This window comes from Armigeres subalbatus, chromosome 2 (genome assembly GCF_024139115.2).
Source record: "Armigeres subalbatus isolate Guangzhou_Male chromosome 2, GZ_Asu_2, whole genome shotgun sequence".
In the NCBI taxonomy this organism is placed as follows: Eukaryota; Metazoa; Arthropoda; class Insecta; order Diptera; family Culicidae; genus Armigeres; species Armigeres subalbatus.
This window is the reverse complement of record NC_085140.1, coordinates 32,022,467-32,039,327: the sequence shown is the minus strand read 5'-3', so window position 1 is coordinate 32,039,327 and position 16,861 is coordinate 32,022,467. Positions and strand designations below refer to the sequence as shown.

The following is a 16,861-nucleotide window of genomic DNA, read 5'->3' as shown; positions in this document are numbered from 1 at the left end:
TGATCACCCGCCTGAAACGTGAAGCAACAAAAGTTGGACTGGTGGTGAATGCGTCAAAGACAAAGTACATGCTTGTGGGCGGAACCGAGCGCGACAGGGCCCGCCTGGGAAGCAGTGTTACGATAGACGGGGATACCTTCGAGGTGGTTGAGGAATTTGTCTACTTCGGATCCTTGCTAACGGCTGACAACAACGTTAGTCGTGAAATACGAAGGCGCATCATCTGTGGAAGTCGGGACTACTACGGGCTCCAGAAGAAACTGCGGTCGAAAAAGATTCGCCACCGCAGCAAATGTGTCATGTACAAGACGCTTATAAGACCGGTTGAACTCTACGGACATGAAACATGGACAATGCTCGAGGAGGACTTGCAAGCACTCAGGTATTCGAGAGACAGGTGCTTAGGACCATCTTTGGCGGTTTGCAAGAAGAGGGTGTGTGTCGGCGAAGAATGAACCATGAGCTCGCCCAACTCTACGGCGAACCCAGTAGCCAGAAGGTAGCTAAAGCCGGAAGGGTACGATGGGCAGGACATGTTGCAAGAATGCCGGACAGCAACCCTGCAAAGATGGTGTTCGCTTCCGATCCGGCAGGTACGAGACGGCGTGGAGCGCAGCGAGCGAGATGGGCAGACCAGGTGCAGAACGACTTGGCGAGCGTGGGGCGTATCCGAGGATGGAGAGATGCGGCCTCGAACTGTGTATTGTGGCGTCAAATTGTTGATTCAGTGTTATCTGTTTAGATGTAAACTAAATAAATGAAATAAACGATTACGAAAGGAGTACCGTCTCATGGAAAAATCGATATGTGTACCATAAAATCATTGAGAAGCTATTTTGTAAAGAAAATTATTTTGAGCTTTTTAGTGGAATGTCTTCACTTGTCATAAGACGAGTTTGTACAATCGCAATTTAATTCCACCAATTAATTGTACCTTGACAAGGTACAATTGAGTGGTGAAATTAAATGGGATTGTACAAACTCGTCTTATGACAAGTAAAGGGGCTTGAGAAGCTGTTCGAAGGGATCTTCACAATAAAGAAAGGCAGGATCACCATCCAGAGGTCGTACAGACTGAATACTAAATACCTATCATTAGATAACGGAAGATATATTTCAAAATGGTATAATTTTAAGCTGCCATTCGAAATGAAAAACAGCAAATCATCAAAACTCGCGTTAATACAGAGAAAAGATCCCATGAGTTGATATTGTGTCACAGAACATCAGCTTATCGAGAAACCACTGCAATGTTTGGTTACATCACATTAGTGTCACCTTTTATGTGGATTTTGGACTAAACGCCTGTTTTTGCGTTTCTTTACAAGTTTTTAAGCTCACGTATCCATCGCGTAAACCAGATCCCAGTAGAGACGAACCTTATGTGAATCTCAGCCTTAGCCGTTTTATAGCGGATTTAAGGATTAAATACCACGGTATTTTGTTCGTGTATTTTGATAATTTGACGCTTTTGATTTACGCGGAACGTTTCACCCTCGCAAAACCAGACTTTAGTGCACATTAAAAAAAAAAGCTTCTGATAAAATGCATCAAACAATCTTAGTTCCATCCAAAGCTGCACTCTGAAAAGCTTCTCAATTATTTTACTTACATGCCTAATATAAATAATATCTATCATTAAGGCATTTGGAAAGCTTCAGGTAAGGTTATTATTCTGATTTCACATCTCATATCTCCCATCTTGGGTCCCACATTCATCCAAAACTCATTCAATATGCTTCTTACTTTGAAAATTTGTTCAGCAATAAGCACACTTGTTGGCAGGTTTTTCCGATGAATTTGCTTTAGTAAGAAAAATTTCAAAGGGTGCTGGTGGCCTTGTGTCACTGCTTCTGCCTCATAAGCATGAGATTAAAGGTTTGATCCCTGGCCCTTTCAATTTCCTATTAGATAATTTCGTTAATCATATAACTCAATCTCTTTGCAAATCAAATTCTCATTGCTAGCAAATATGATTCTAAATATAGAATTGTTATAAAAAGCTGCCTGTTACTTAGTAGCAGTAAATAAAATGTAAAAATAGATTGGTATTCATTTGTACCCGCATACGAATGCTATATACGGTCGCTATGCTCGTGCAGGCCTCATACAAGTAAGAATGAGTGAGGTTGATGTGCGGGTAGCGATGGTATGGTAGATGTGTACGTGGTATTAGAATCCAATAGCATTCAAATTCTAATTGTAAAAAAAATGAATCCCTTAGAATTCACTTTAATACTTTCTCATTACTCTAGTACTTATAATTCTCATTCATATATTCCTATCCCATAGATCGCATCACTCACCAAAGTGAATCCAGATAATATATCCCTTCATACTAACACAATATCCTATCCTAAGACTATCGTGGAGATGCAGAGGTATACTCGGTCTCTAGTAGCAACGAGAGTTGAACTAATAATCCTTCCTTCCCTTGATGACCGTAAGGACGTGGCCGGTGCCGTAATTGACTTAGTAAAATGCATTGAATTTCCGAAACTTTAGGCCAACTTTAAAAATTAAGCAACAAACATGGCAGTACAAGTGACCTTGCAAGTAAAGGCGTATTCCGATCGTTCACACGCACGACTCTTCATATAAAATCAACCTTTTGATATGTGAACTTATGTGGATCACTTGAGTCGGAAAGAAATAATTCCTTTTATTATTTCGGATTGGTAGGTACACTTGACTTTACTCGAGAGTATCGCTGTGCTTATCACCCAATAAAAATCCTTGCATCTTAATTGATAATTGTGTAACAGTTGAGACCCGGCAATAAGCATTTCACAGTAAATAAGCCACTAAAAGAACAGTGCCACAACGATTGTTGAATTTAATTAGCGAGACTTACCAGACTTTCATGCGTCAGATCTACCGCATTTACGCTAGCCAATTAGGGGCGCGTGAGATTCTGCGAAGATGAATGGAGAGATAGAAACTCATTCATGTTGTTGATTAGGTCTCGACCAAACACGCGACTCTCAAATCTGACCTCGCCGTAAGCACTTATGTGTGGTGTGGTGCTCCTTCACACCGATTTGACAAAGATAACAACAACTCTTAATTGAGATGTTGGTTTTCGGTTCTTTCATAATTGTCCCAATATTTGGATGGAGCTTATCATAACAAAGTGGGGTTGAGAGTACATGGCGTTCATTCCGTTTGTTGGTTTGAGCAGATGTTGGTTTAGAGACAACTGTTCACACTGAACGAGACGAGGCGATGGTCGATTGATCCCAGACATGGTTGAATTTGTCGTTACGAGTGTTGCACTCTGCGGTACAGTGGTGCCCAACTAAAACGGCAATGGTTCATTCAATACGAACAGATCTTTACAAATTTGACAACTGATTGTCGAATGTTTCTATCCGTTGATTTTGATTCCAGACCGGTGGTTTTTTTCTATTTATTATCAACAAGGATGTTATCGATCATTTAGTAGTTTGTCAATAACTCATTCCAGAATCTGAATTTCAAAATGTGTTGTATGGTAGACTTCTAGGGCGAAGGTTTTTCTACAACTCTGCCAAATGGTTCGTTGTTTGAATTCCACTAGTAACGGAGTTATATCTACTGTTTCAGTAACTTAGACTAAAAGATAACAAAATTCCAATCATTTAGTTTAAGTTACTGCAACTAGCGCTATAACTCCGTTATCAGTTGAATTCTAACAACGAACCATTGGGCAAAGTTGTAGATAAACCTTCGCACTAGAAGTCCCCCATACAACACATTTTGAAATTTAGCTTCTGGGATGAGTTCTTTACAAACTACTAAATGATCGAACGCAAATCACTAAATGATCGATAACACCCTTGGTTATCAATGGTAATTGGAAATAAGCATTGAACATAGCACAATTTATTCTTACATTATATTATATGCTTTCTCTACAATTGTACTATGATGAGTCGGTAACACTATGTGTTTAATAATTTCTGGATATTGAACAGCATTTAAAAAAGGGTATTTTTAATTCTTCAGATTCTTTATTGGAACATATTCAAGATTTTACAGACACCTTATACACAAGACAGCAACCTTAAAAATATTCTTTAAATAACTAAAGAATACGGCAGATATGGCCTCGAACATTTGTACAATAGATTGAAGCTAATATTATTCGTATCAATACTTATTGTTAATTAAGTAGCCGAGGTGCTCGCTCTCGCTCCAACTGGTCGATCAATCGCTATCCTCCTCTTCCTCGTCGGAGTCCGGTTTCTTGCTCTTCCGAGAGACCTTCGCCTTGCCCTTCTTGCCGGAGTCCTTGCTGCCGCCGTTCCGTTCGAATTCCTGGACGGCCTTGGTGTACTGGTCCTTCGCTTTGACGGCCTTGCCCTCCCACTCGCTCTTGTCCTTCATGGCTCTCCACAGTTCGCCGCCCTTCTTGGCGATTTCCGTCACCTTGATTCCGGGGTTGTCCTTCTTGATCTGTTCGCGGGCAGAGTTCAGCCACAGCATGTACGCTGACAGGGGACGCTTTGGTTTCTCGGCCATTTCGAAACTGAGGATTGCGGGGAATTCACTGGATTTAAACGGATAACTGCAGGAGCAACTGTTGAAGCACAACCGACTGGGTCAACGTATGGGACTACCGTGATCTGTGTTGCCCTCTTGCATACTGTTTTATAATGCAACAGGTAACCGAAGTTAGAGGTAAATTATTTTCTATAACTTGCCCACCGAAGACTTACCTGTATTTTTGATGCTGGGCCTAGTTTTTCGGGTAGTACTTTCGGGGATTATGCTGATAGTTCACGACACTGCAACGTGTAGCATCAAAAAAGCTACCCGTTCAAGATGCCCTGCATCCAAAATGCAGGCAAATATATTCAAAAAATTACCGCTTTGGTGTAAGGGTATGCGGTAATTTGAATTTATTTTTTCCTAAAAAAGGATGCAAAATAAATTTAAATTCAATGCTGTCGAATATAATTGTAGTGATAACGCAATTAGCCTTTGTCTTACAATCGTTTGTCGATAATCAATGCATCTATTACAAAGATCACTAAAGCTGATTCCTCTTATGATACTGATAACTTTTATGCTAACGTTTTTAATTCCATCGTGTGTTTTGTTATCACCATAATGAATCTTACGTGTTTCAAAACAGATCAGGGGTAATCAAATCAGATTGGGGTAAAGCTACGTGAAATTGAATATCGTAGTTCGAGGAAATTGGGCTGATAATTTGAACACACAGTGCACAACCAGTAAATGAAGGTTAACAGGAGTCTTTATATTCTGGAAATGATTCAAGACATTGCAAACAATTGATGCAAAACTTTCTAAATAAAGCTTTTTTAAGCAGGTCTAATTTTATATAAAACATAAGCATTAATAACTTGAACTCAAAATCCAACTAGCACCGAAGTTCGTTCAATTGTATGGTGAAGTTTGATGCCGTTCATTTTAAATTATTAACAAACTGCAACCTTTATTATAATCATGTGTTCAAAGGAATGCTTTTCGACATTTTCAATTTTCGTAATTTATTTTTGATATCACTTTCGTGTAAAAATTAAACGTATTTAATGTATTAATTATCAATTAATACAGGGAAATTCGTCACACTAATCACGAAAGTAAATTGATTTTTTATTTTGATATTTTAACAGAGATCTTTCTGTAAATTTATATCACAGTAGGCGGATTTTTATTCATTCTAATTGGTTTCATTCATCAGTTTAACAATCTAGTCGTTTTATTGTCCGTTATAACTCAACATATTTGAAATAAAGGTTCTCTACACTTGCAAGATGAATGAACAGGTTCGACATTATCGGGAAATACTGAGCTTTATTTTATTGATGAATCTAGGTGGCTACTGTGTACATTCTATTGCGATTAACAATTACTTAAACAGTAGCAGCAGCAGTACATTTTATGGATAATCTATGGATAGAACACAGCAATCTGCTTTTTAATCGATTTTTGGCATTACATAAAGAAAAACAAAAAAGACTAAAAGACAATAAGAGACAAAAAGCTGAAATTTTAACAAAATTGGTAAATATCAAAATACACATTTAATTAATTTTAAGCGAGTCCCACATGAAAACAATATAATCGTAGCTATGATAAGTTTTTTTTAATTAGCTGGGTCGTTCCTAAGGTTACCCAAACCCATTTTTATTCATATTGAAAATCTCGCGCTGTGAATTAAAAGGGCATAGCTGTATTGATCGATTTCTCTTAATCGATTTATTATTTCTTCAATAACTCAACTGTTTCAAAAGCTACAACGGTGATTATTGCTACTGGCTCAAGGTGTGACCATCCTTTATCACATCAAACCATAAAATCTTCAGAAAACTATCGCAATCCGGTACATTCGTGAAAAGAAAACATCGGCGAAGGGAAACCGATCAATGCAGATGCGTTTTAGAAATATAAGGCTGATAATTAATTCTAGTAGCCGGCGAGAACATTTTTTTGAATTGCCACACATCGAAGAATCTGGCAAATATCTTGTATCAAATCCATGTCAGAAAAACCAATATCACTTACCCCTCACTTACCTATTGCCATCACCTATGAAGCATTACAAGGACCTTCTCTATCTCTTTCCCACTTGATAAAACGTAGAAAACTACCTGTCAGATTTGTTTTCTAATTTTCATAACGTGGGAAAAAGATAGGCGATATGATGTCGTCTCCGTGTAATGGAGTATTAAAGTCTGATTTTCTGAGGGTTGAATGGGCAAAAGGTCGAAAGAGTTAAAAGGTCGTAAAGAACAAATGGTTGAAAGGTACAAAAGGTCGAAATAGGCAAAAAACTGAAACAGAGAGAATCAATATCGCACAATACAAGATATGAATTGAATCCCCAATATTTTTTTATCTCTAACATAACAATATTGTTTCATAGTGATTACTGATTCTTTGAGAATTGCTCATTCTTCAACTTTGATTGATGAGATGAGTTTTTTTCTTCTGCTTGATGTTAAATGTATTTCACAATTTCCTTTGGAATACACCCAACTTATTATCAACTTGTTCTTGATGGACCTTTAGTCAACAATCTTTATTAAGGCTGTGAACCATTCCAGCTATTCGTTTAACTTTTAGTTAAAATTTGACAATTCGATGGTTATTTCTGCTTAGTTAAAAATGGGGAAGAGTCATTTGGCCGAAGCCGAAAATTGTTTGGCCGAATATACCATTTGGCCGATCAGACCATTAGGCCGAAAGTCATTTGGCCGAATGGGTCATTTGTCCGAAAGGGTCGTTTTGCCGAAAGGGTCGTTTGGCAGAGAGGGTCGTTTGGCAGAAAGGGTCGTTTGGCCGAATAGTTCACTTGAAAAGTGATAAATTAGGAATGAGAAGTGAAAAGTCTCACTTCTCACTCCTCATTTATCACTACTCGCTGTAAAAAGTGAGAAGCGTGAAATGAGTAGTGAGACGTTTCACTACCCACTTCGCGCTTATCACTTTTGACAGCGAGAAGTGAGTAATGAGGAGTGAGAAGAAAGACGGCTCTCTTCTGAATCCCCATTTCTCACTTCTCACTGTGAAAAGTAAGTAGTGTGAGGTGGGTAGTAAGACGTCTCACTATTCATTTCAGTTTTTTTTTTACAGTGAGAAGAATGAGGATTGAAAAGTGAGACATTTCACTTCTCATTCCTAATTTCTAACTTTTCAAATGAACTATTCGGCTAAATGATCTATTGAATCAAATGTCCTATTCGGTCAAATAACCCTTTCGGCCAAACGACTCTTTCAGCCAAACGACCCTTTTGGCCATACGACCCTTTATGCCAAATGACCCTTTCGGCCAAACGACCCTTTCGGCCAAACGACCCTTTCTGTCAAATGACCCTTTCGGCCAATCGACCCTATCGACCAAATAACCCTTTCGGCCAAATGACCCTTACGACCAAATGACCCTTTAAGCCAAATGACTCGTTCAACCAAATGAACCTTTCGTCCAAATGACCTATTCGGCCGAATGACCCTTTCGGCTAAATGACCCTTTCGACTAAATGATCCATTCGGCCAAACGACCCTTTCGGCCACACGACCCTTTTGACCAAACGACCCTTTCGGCCAAACATCCCTTTCGGCCATGCGACCCTTTCGGACAAATGACCCTTTCGGACAAATGACCCTTTCGGCCATATGACCCTTTCGGCCAAATGACCCAGTCAGCCAAACAACCCATTAAGCCAAACGACTCTTCCGGCCAAATGACCCATTCGGCCAAACGACCCTTTCGGCCAAATAACCTTTTTGGCCAAATGACGCTTTCGGCTAAATGACCCTTTCGGCCAAATGACCTTTTCGGCTAAATGCTCCGTTCGGCCAAATGATCCGTTCGGCCAAATGAACTTTTCGGCCAAATGACCCAGTCAGCCAAACGACCCTTTCGGCCAAACAACAATTTCGGCCAAATGATCCATTCGGGTAAATGACCCTTTCGGCCAAACGACCCTTTCGGCCAAACGACCCTTCCGGCCAAACATCCCTTTCGGCCAAACAACCCTTTCGGACAAATGACCCTTTCAGCCATATGACCCTTTCGGCCAATTGACCCAGTCAGCCAAACGACCCTTTCGGCCAAACGACCCTTTCGGCCAAATGATCCATTCGGGTAAATGACCCTATCGGCTAAATGACCCTTTCGGACAAATGACCCTTTCAGCCATATGACCCTTTCGGCCAAATGACCCTTTCGGCCAAACTACCCTTTCGGCCAAACAACTTTCGGCCAAATGACCCTTTCGGCCAAACTACCCTTTCGGCCAAATTACACTTTCGGCCAAATTACACTTTCGGCCAAATTACTCTTTCGGCCAAACGACCCTTTCGGCAAAACGGAATTTTTGGCCAAATGACCTTTTTGACCAAATTACCCTTTCGGCCAAATTACCCTTTCAGCCAAACGATGCATTCTGTCAAATGACCCTTCCGGCCAATCGACCCTTTAGGCCAAATAACCCGTCTGTTCGGCCAAATGGTATATTCGACCAATTGGTATATTCGGCCAAGTGGCATTCGGCCAAATGGCTTTCGGCCGAATGGGTTTCGACCAAATGACCCTTGCCCCTCAAAACAGTAACGTATGGGGTGGCCAGTTCACCGCATTATGTAACTAGATCGCTTGTCCAGTTGGCATCTGATGAAGGCAAGAAATTTCAATGGGGGAGGTTCCTTCATCAGTGCTGCCACCTGGAAAAGTTTAGAGAAAAAGTAGAACCATGGAAATTTGACATGGCATGATATAGAAAATGAGAATTAAAATGTCTCTAGAACGTTATAGAAATTTTTTTGTCAAACAATTTTTAGTTTGTGGGGTTAGAAATTCAACAATCTTAAGCATTAACTGCTTATTCGAAAAAATATAAAAATCGAGATATCATGTCTATTTTGTGTGCTTTTAAAATTCTAACCCCGTAAACCAAGATTTTTTGAGAAACGTCCTTAATTTTTGTTTTATAACAAAAATATACTTCATTTCCTATACCACACCGTGTGAAATTTCAATGATTCTACTTTTTCTCTCGATGGCAGCTGGTGCTCTTCTCCTCCCCTATTGACTGCACAAGTAATACGGTACGACAGTTACATGGATGATTTCCTAACTGGAGGACAGTCAACAGAAGAAGTAGTGAAGTTTTATCATGAATTGTCCTCGTTGTTAGCGTTGGGAGGATTTGGTCTCCACAAGTATTGCTCGAATGATTCCGCAGTACTGCAGGCGATACCAGAAAATCTGCAAGAGAAATTTGTTAGTGTCGTTGATACTGGTATCAATAATACAATAAGAACACAGAGCCTTATTTTGAATCCGCTGAAGGATTATTTTACATTCTTTGTCGAGCCGATTGGTTAACATCTGAGACGAGACCTGCAAAGACGCTGCTTCTTTTTCCGTGTTTTGACACTTCTATACCAACATTTGAAAAGAGCGAAACAGTCAAATTTTATTCCTTCTGATTCGTCGTCTACATATATTGCTATATATGTAGACAAAGAATCAGAAGGAATATATTTTTGCTGTTACACCCTTTTCAAATGTTGGTCTAGACTTGTTCTTCTTTTCATCAATGTTGATCATCGTTGAAACTCTGTTTCCTTGATCGTTTCCCCTAAGCCCCGGGTAGACTCTTCTGAGCACAATAAAAGCATGTATCCAATTCGCGAATTAGTTACGGAATACTCGTTAAAGTAAAAAAGTCTTTCTAAAACAAAAATCACGCGGAATATTTTATTTGGGATACCAATACTTTCACACAAAAAGCTGCTGGCTGCATCTGACAATTCGTGACAGCAGTTGACTGGCAGCAGATGAAGTTATATTTTTTCCTCTTTGCAAGTCCCAACCCAGGTTAACATATATTGTCGCGTCGACTAAGCGAATGATCTTATCGGATATAGGTCGCTTATTTTACCATCTGGGGTTCTTGGGACCAATTCTAACACCAGCCAAGTTGGTGATGCAAGATATATGGCGACTTGGTATGGACTGGAACAAGGAAGAGTTGCTGCAAAAATGGTCTACGCTTAGAAAACAATTGCCTGTCCTTAACGAAATGCAAAAGTATCGCTGTTTGATCCACCAAAAACGCTGTACGAGTAGCCAAAATATTTATTTTTTTTTCATATAAACGCACATTACAAAGTCTAGCTCATTTTTTAGGCACTTATCCTCAACCGATTTGCTCGCAAGCTGCATTCGACGCGGAATTCTGTCCCATTGGTTCGTATTGAAAATTGGCCGAATCGGACTATGGGATTCGGAGTTATGGCCAAAATACATTTTTCTACAAGAAAAATTCCCACCCATTTTTAGGCACTTATCCTCAACCGATTTGCTCACAACAAGTCGCATTCAACGCAGAGTTTAGTCCCATTGTTTCCTATTGAAAATTGGCCAGATCGGACTATGAGATCGAAAATATAATAATACTATTTTTATAACACACGAGAAAGGCTCCATCACCGCTAGGTGGATTAATCTGGGTTTTTATAGGGTTAGATGACCTATTATCTAAAATTGAGTCATATTTTGTTAGTTTCAATAGATAGGCCCGTGGTGTCTTTGACAAAGTTTTTCTGTACCTTATTTCTAACTTCCCAGAGAGGCCATTTAAAAAAAAATCTATCTCACTTTCAGGTAAATTAATCAAAAATAAAATTTTCTCAAATGATACCCCTTGATGTATGCAACATACTTGCTGAACATACTATGCCATTTAAAACACGATTTCATACCGAAAAAGCTGACGATCACGTTTTTCGGGATTTTAACCACTGTGGCACCGATGCTCGGGCTCAGGGCTGGAACTGGCTGCAGCAAAATTTTTGGCTGTCGAAAGCGATTGCTTCGATGCAAATTCAATTTGACGTTGACGCTATGGTGGTATGCTGGCTCAAAAATTCGCCGTCGGCGATTCGTATCACATCGTGAGGCATCAATTGTGGAGTTGACACGTTGTTACCATTGGAACTATATCCGATCAGGTAGCAATCCTGGCGAAACGACTATGACGGCGACGCTAAGGCACTGGTCAGGTATACAGACACTGACTGTGCATCGGATGCTGAAGATAGGAAATTCATTAGCAACTAGTTTCCAAGGTCTTTGACAACAAACCGTTGCACTGCCCAAGATTTGTTTATGTACAGGTTATCCGACTTCGTCAGTAGATGGAAATAACCAGCGCGGGGGGGAAACATACATTTTCAGTGCAAAACGTAAACAAACGAGCATAAATTCCATACAAAAATCCAAGATGGCTGAGTTGGGGATATTGACAAGTCGGATAACATGTACATAAAAAAATCTTGGCACTGCCATCATGTAAGGCAGAGTATGCCGCTGTCTCCGAAAGTAGAGGCATAAGTACTAGAACGCTAGTGGCGCTGTAGTCATTTAAATTATTTTGCTAAATTATGCTTCAACAAGCTTCAATTGGCCGAAATTTATGCATCTTGTTGTAGTGAATGTTTGGTTTCATCACCAATATCGGTTTGACACTTGTAGTTACGCGATCAGGAACGACATTAGCAATCTTATACTTTTGAATCAGCTCCTCCGAATGACGGTGGCTGCACGAAATCCTTGAAGACCTGAAACAAGTTCGACCGTGTACTACATTCCAGATAATCGCAGATAACCGAGACTGCTTTGCGATGGCCACAAACTATAATATCAAACATGTAAAGCATATTGATGGAAGGGATCCTTTGGTGACTATGTGCCACAAGTGAACCGTTTGTTTGACCAAAATATGATTTTTATATATTCTGAATCCTCGTCCAAAAATACGTATTCTGGCAAAAATACGGAATGTATGAAAAAAATTCGTTTATTTGAGAAACTACATATGTCCACGCACTTTGAAGGGCATTTATGGAGTACTGTTTACAGTTTTTGCACTGGAAGTGCCCAGGCTGTTGAGTTTTGCCAAACACTATTGATCTGTATCGAAGAAATCGAAAGATTTGGTGCCAATTTGTTCAAAAACAGTTTTTTGTTGTTTTCTCGAAATTGTGTAAAATGGATTTATTCAGTTTCTCAAACAAATGATTCAAGTTTAGTTTCGGGCTGCAAATCGAAAATATATAAATCGAAGAGCCATTAATGAGAAACGTTGCATGTAATTCTACATCTTAATTCCCAGGAAAGTCTAGTCTAGGAAAGTTTGAAAAAATACAAAAAAATATATCATATCAGCATTTTTACGGTACATCTGAGGTCTAACGTTACTCAAAGAAGAGTATAATAAATTTGCATCAAGAGTGGAACGAGTCAAAACTTTTGTGAAGCATTAGAAACATGAATTAGCATATAATAAAAGTGCTTTTGGAACACTGAATTGATCAAATTAACAAAGCTCAATATTCTAAATTGGCTCCGTCGAAATTGAAAGCCACTGCTCGGTACAAGAGAACCGTGTCAATGAATACCAATTAGAAACGGATTGGTAAAAGCTATTACGCTGCAAGGGGAGGTCTGAAAGAAAGAAGACTTAGCAATGGATGCAAATTTTGTTTAACTGCTCTTAATTGCTCGGCAAAGAATGGACCAGGTAATAATTGCTTTCCTCCACTACCTGGGGTGGGCAATCAAAAAATTTGCAAAAGACCTGGCAAAATACCGAGACGTGGTACTATGTGATGTGATTCCAGGTGATGCACAAATATTTGCCATCAGCTTAGGATTTTGTGACTGATACTCAACCAGCAAGATTGGAAATGTCGAGTGATGTAAATATTTGAGTCTAATGGAGACGGGAAACCTTCGGCGCGAGTGCAATGTCCTGCTGCAGAAATAGAGACACATATGTTGATCGAAAATTTTAAGCCGTGTCGGCATCTTTAGGATGAACGAAAGTAAAACACGATGCAATGCCATTTTTATTGCAGCTTCTTGTCTACCATTATCAGCGGTAGTCAAAGGGGGAGATTGTCTCTTGAGAGATAAATTGTACTTGTAATTGAACGCACAAGGATCTATAAGTGAAACTGCACTAAACTAAAAAGGCTCAAATTTAGGAAATAAAAGAGCATAGAAATAAAGTGTCGGTTTCTTTCTTACAATCTTTTAAATTATAAATAAGAAATTTCTTTGCCTTTTTCAAAATATCTTAGTCGGTGTTTATAAGTTCTGCACATTGCATATCCATCACACATCTGAAATTTTGCAATTCCACTCAAGTGGAAATGATGCAGAGCATCTGTGATTGTAATTCATCCTCGGGTTGCTTCAGTGAGTTATGCTAATTCAACCGTACTCAATTGCCAATTATCATAATAACCATTAATTTGTGTAGCTGTTGAACAAATAAAGGAAAGTGCCGGCCGGTCGCTTCGAATTGTAAAAAACTAAATTAAATTTCGCATATATGTAGTAACTTTTCTCGTAATTAGCCAAGAACAAGCCTCCGACAAATCGTTCGTTTGTAAAGTTTAATGATAGCCTTTCAGTGTAACTTTTTTGTACGAGAAAGGCCAAAGAGAATAAAATGTTAGCCAGTTGAATGTATTGAACATATCTAGACACAATTCATCATTGAATGTAAAATTTGGTAACACATCATGATTTTTTGTCTCCGTGATGTAAATGGTAAAATCATTGATCTTTTAATTCAGGACTATCTAATGAGAGCTCGGTAGATTGCTTTCATTTTTGGCGTCCATTCAGCTACTTCAACCAACTTGAAGTTGGTTGTGTTGGCGTCCATTCAGCCGGCTCCAATCTACTTCGAGTCGCTTGAAACCGATTAGAAGCTGTAGTCCGAGCAACTCAAGGTAGCTCGGAATTCTGACATTTTGGTGCTGTCCAATGAGCAGCTCAAGGTAGCTCGAAGTTGTTCCCGTCCTGCTCGTTCTTTTTTGTCAACAAATGGACATGAGAGAGATGGAAATAACTTCGAGCTACCTCGAGCTGTTCATTGGACTGTAGTCAAATGAATCAAAATTATCAAAACAGAAGACGCAAAGGAAGAAAAATTAAGAGCCCCGCACAATGGATACGTTTTAACAATTTATAGCAAACGCATCTATTCTGCGGGGTCCTTTAGTTTTTTCTTGCTTTGATCTCAAGAAACAAAAACGCAAATTAATCCACCTAGGGTTGGGGATGCCTTTCTCGCGCAATATAAAAATGAGAAAAAACATATTAGAGAGGTCAAATTTGCACTTTAGGGGAGCGATTTTACGTTTTCCTTTAATTTATGTCTATTTGCGGTCATTTGAGTGCATTGCAGCTGTTACCGTAGATTTTTTTTTCGATTTTGAAATCGAAACAATGTTTTTTGAATAACTCTGGAACGCAATGGCCGATCGAACCAATTTTCAATGAGAAACCACTAGACCGTAATCCGCGTCGATTGCAACTTGTTGCCAGCATATTGGATAATGGCAAGTATTAAAAAATGTGTCTCACATTTTTGTACATACACATGCACACACACATACATACACATACAGACATCACCTCAATTCGTCGAGCTGAGTCGATTGGTTCTATCAAATGTATGGTTTTGGAGTGATCCTATAGCCTTTACGTATACCGTATATACGAGAAATGTAAAAAATACCAAATTATTTTTCTTGTGCTTGGTAAGCGTACATCGAGAACCTAACAGAAAGTAGCTTGTCAAGTGAGTAAGTCCGAGCTATACTTCAAGTAAATTTGAGCTGAATCATTAGACAGCACTAATAATATTCTTAATTTTACATGACACGAGAACCTTGAGAACAAATTTCACTTTGCTGCCACTAACGAATATCCATGCGAATAAATATTTGCAGCGTCTACATCGGACGCACGCTCGTGAATCTGCCACGGAGGGCAATTTTCTTCTGTCACCAAACGATTGATTTGCACTTTGAACAAAATTAGCCTCGCATCAACCTTCCCTTGTATAGAATGGTGGTCCTGAAAAGAACCTATTGATTTCCAACAATTCGTCTTTTGAACCACTAACAATAACCACTGAAAAATGTGGGTTTGTAAAAAAAAAATGGTTGCCTAATAACTGCTTTCAGTGATAATTGCCAATCGCCGCCATCATAGCGAAACAGGCAGCCGATAATTGTCCGAATGTTGCGAGATAATTTAACTTTAATGTTGCTGATGCTGAAGACTACGACCACATAACCCACACCGTCGGTGGGAATAAAATTTCCTTTCATCAACTCCTCCGATGATGATGCTGCGAGCGTTCTGTGCTCTCCGTGACATCTCGATCTAGATGGCACGCACGCGTGCACGCGTGGAAAAGCAGCAATGACGGTGTTCGGGAAATGCTTGCTCATTGGATCCATTACTACACAGCATCTGGTGGGGTTTGGGGACGACTTCTTCAATGTGTGGATTTCGTTCAACTTCGGAGATAGATCACACAACGGATAGTCCGCTCTTGGCACTGGTTGTTTCTCGAGTACCACAATAATTACGGTTGCTAACGGAATCGGCTTCGGATACATACTGGCTGAAAACATCTCGATCGTGAAATAGGCCTTGGGTGACTTCTTGCACTTCGAATGGATTCCGATTGACCCCCGTAGCTGGGGAGCTCTCGGGAACAGGTTGAGTACCTGACGAAACTTGATTACACTTGGCCGCGGCTTTCGTACTGGTTAGGTTCTGGTTGATTTCACTTTAGAAAGATATAATGCTTGACGGGTTTCAGCTGACATCCTCAGTACCTTCATTACCGAAGAGATTCCGGTTGACTTCTGGGTTGTTGTCTGCTTCGAAATAGAATTCAAAACGATCGCTCTCGAGAACCGCTATAACACTTTACAAAACTCGATGTGGGGTGGGAACTGATTTACTGTTGGATGGGTTGAGACTGACATCAGAGATGGCTGGATTCCAGTAGACGAGATCAGAGATATCGGAATGTTTTCAGCAAGCACCGGCAATAGTTGCACATTCCCTGGCCCTACTTGACATCGAATTCTCCACTAGACTGGCTCTGGTTGGCATCTCATAGGAATGCGGAACCAAAAAGGCTTCGGTCGACACAGGATCTTCTTTGTTATCGTCCACGATCGGTTTTGGATCACTGGAACAGTCGCATGACAGGCACCTGTCTTCGGAAGGAAAGGATAGGATGACTTCGCAACTTTGCTCCTCTTCCTTGGCAACGATAGAATCATCGTTGCTACAGACTTCAGATGGTTCACTTGGCGGGTCCTTGCTCTGACCGTCTACTTCAGTTGGTTTCTCGTAGCAACAGTAGTCTCTACCCGGGTAGCTCGCCTCATATTGCTTGCACGTATTGGTTTGGTTCTCCTCGTCGACAATGGATGATATCTCATCATCACTGACTGGACTGTTTTTTGGATTCCGGTGCATCCCTCGGCTCAAATGAATCGCAATAGTTGTTCTCGA

General features: G+C 39.9%; 2 protein-coding genes across 14 annotated transcripts in view; one reads left to right on the top strand and one right to left on the bottom strand.

The window, feature by feature from the left end:
• The window catches only part of LOC134218429 (collagen alpha-1(XVIII) chain), an 865,092-nt gene that overhangs the window by 297,201 nt on the left and 551,030 nt on the right, over positions 1-16,861 (top strand). The gene's annotated exons all lie outside the window — the stretch shown is intronic.
• On the bottom strand, positions 3,973-4,621 carry LOC134214205 (mobility group protein 1A-like). The gene has a single exon (XM_062693617.1). The coding sequence runs from the start codon at positions 4,501-4,503 to the stop codon at positions 4,189-4,191; it is 315 nt and encodes a 104-aa protein (XP_062549601.1). The 5' UTR covers positions 4,504-4,621; the 3' UTR covers positions 3,973-4,188.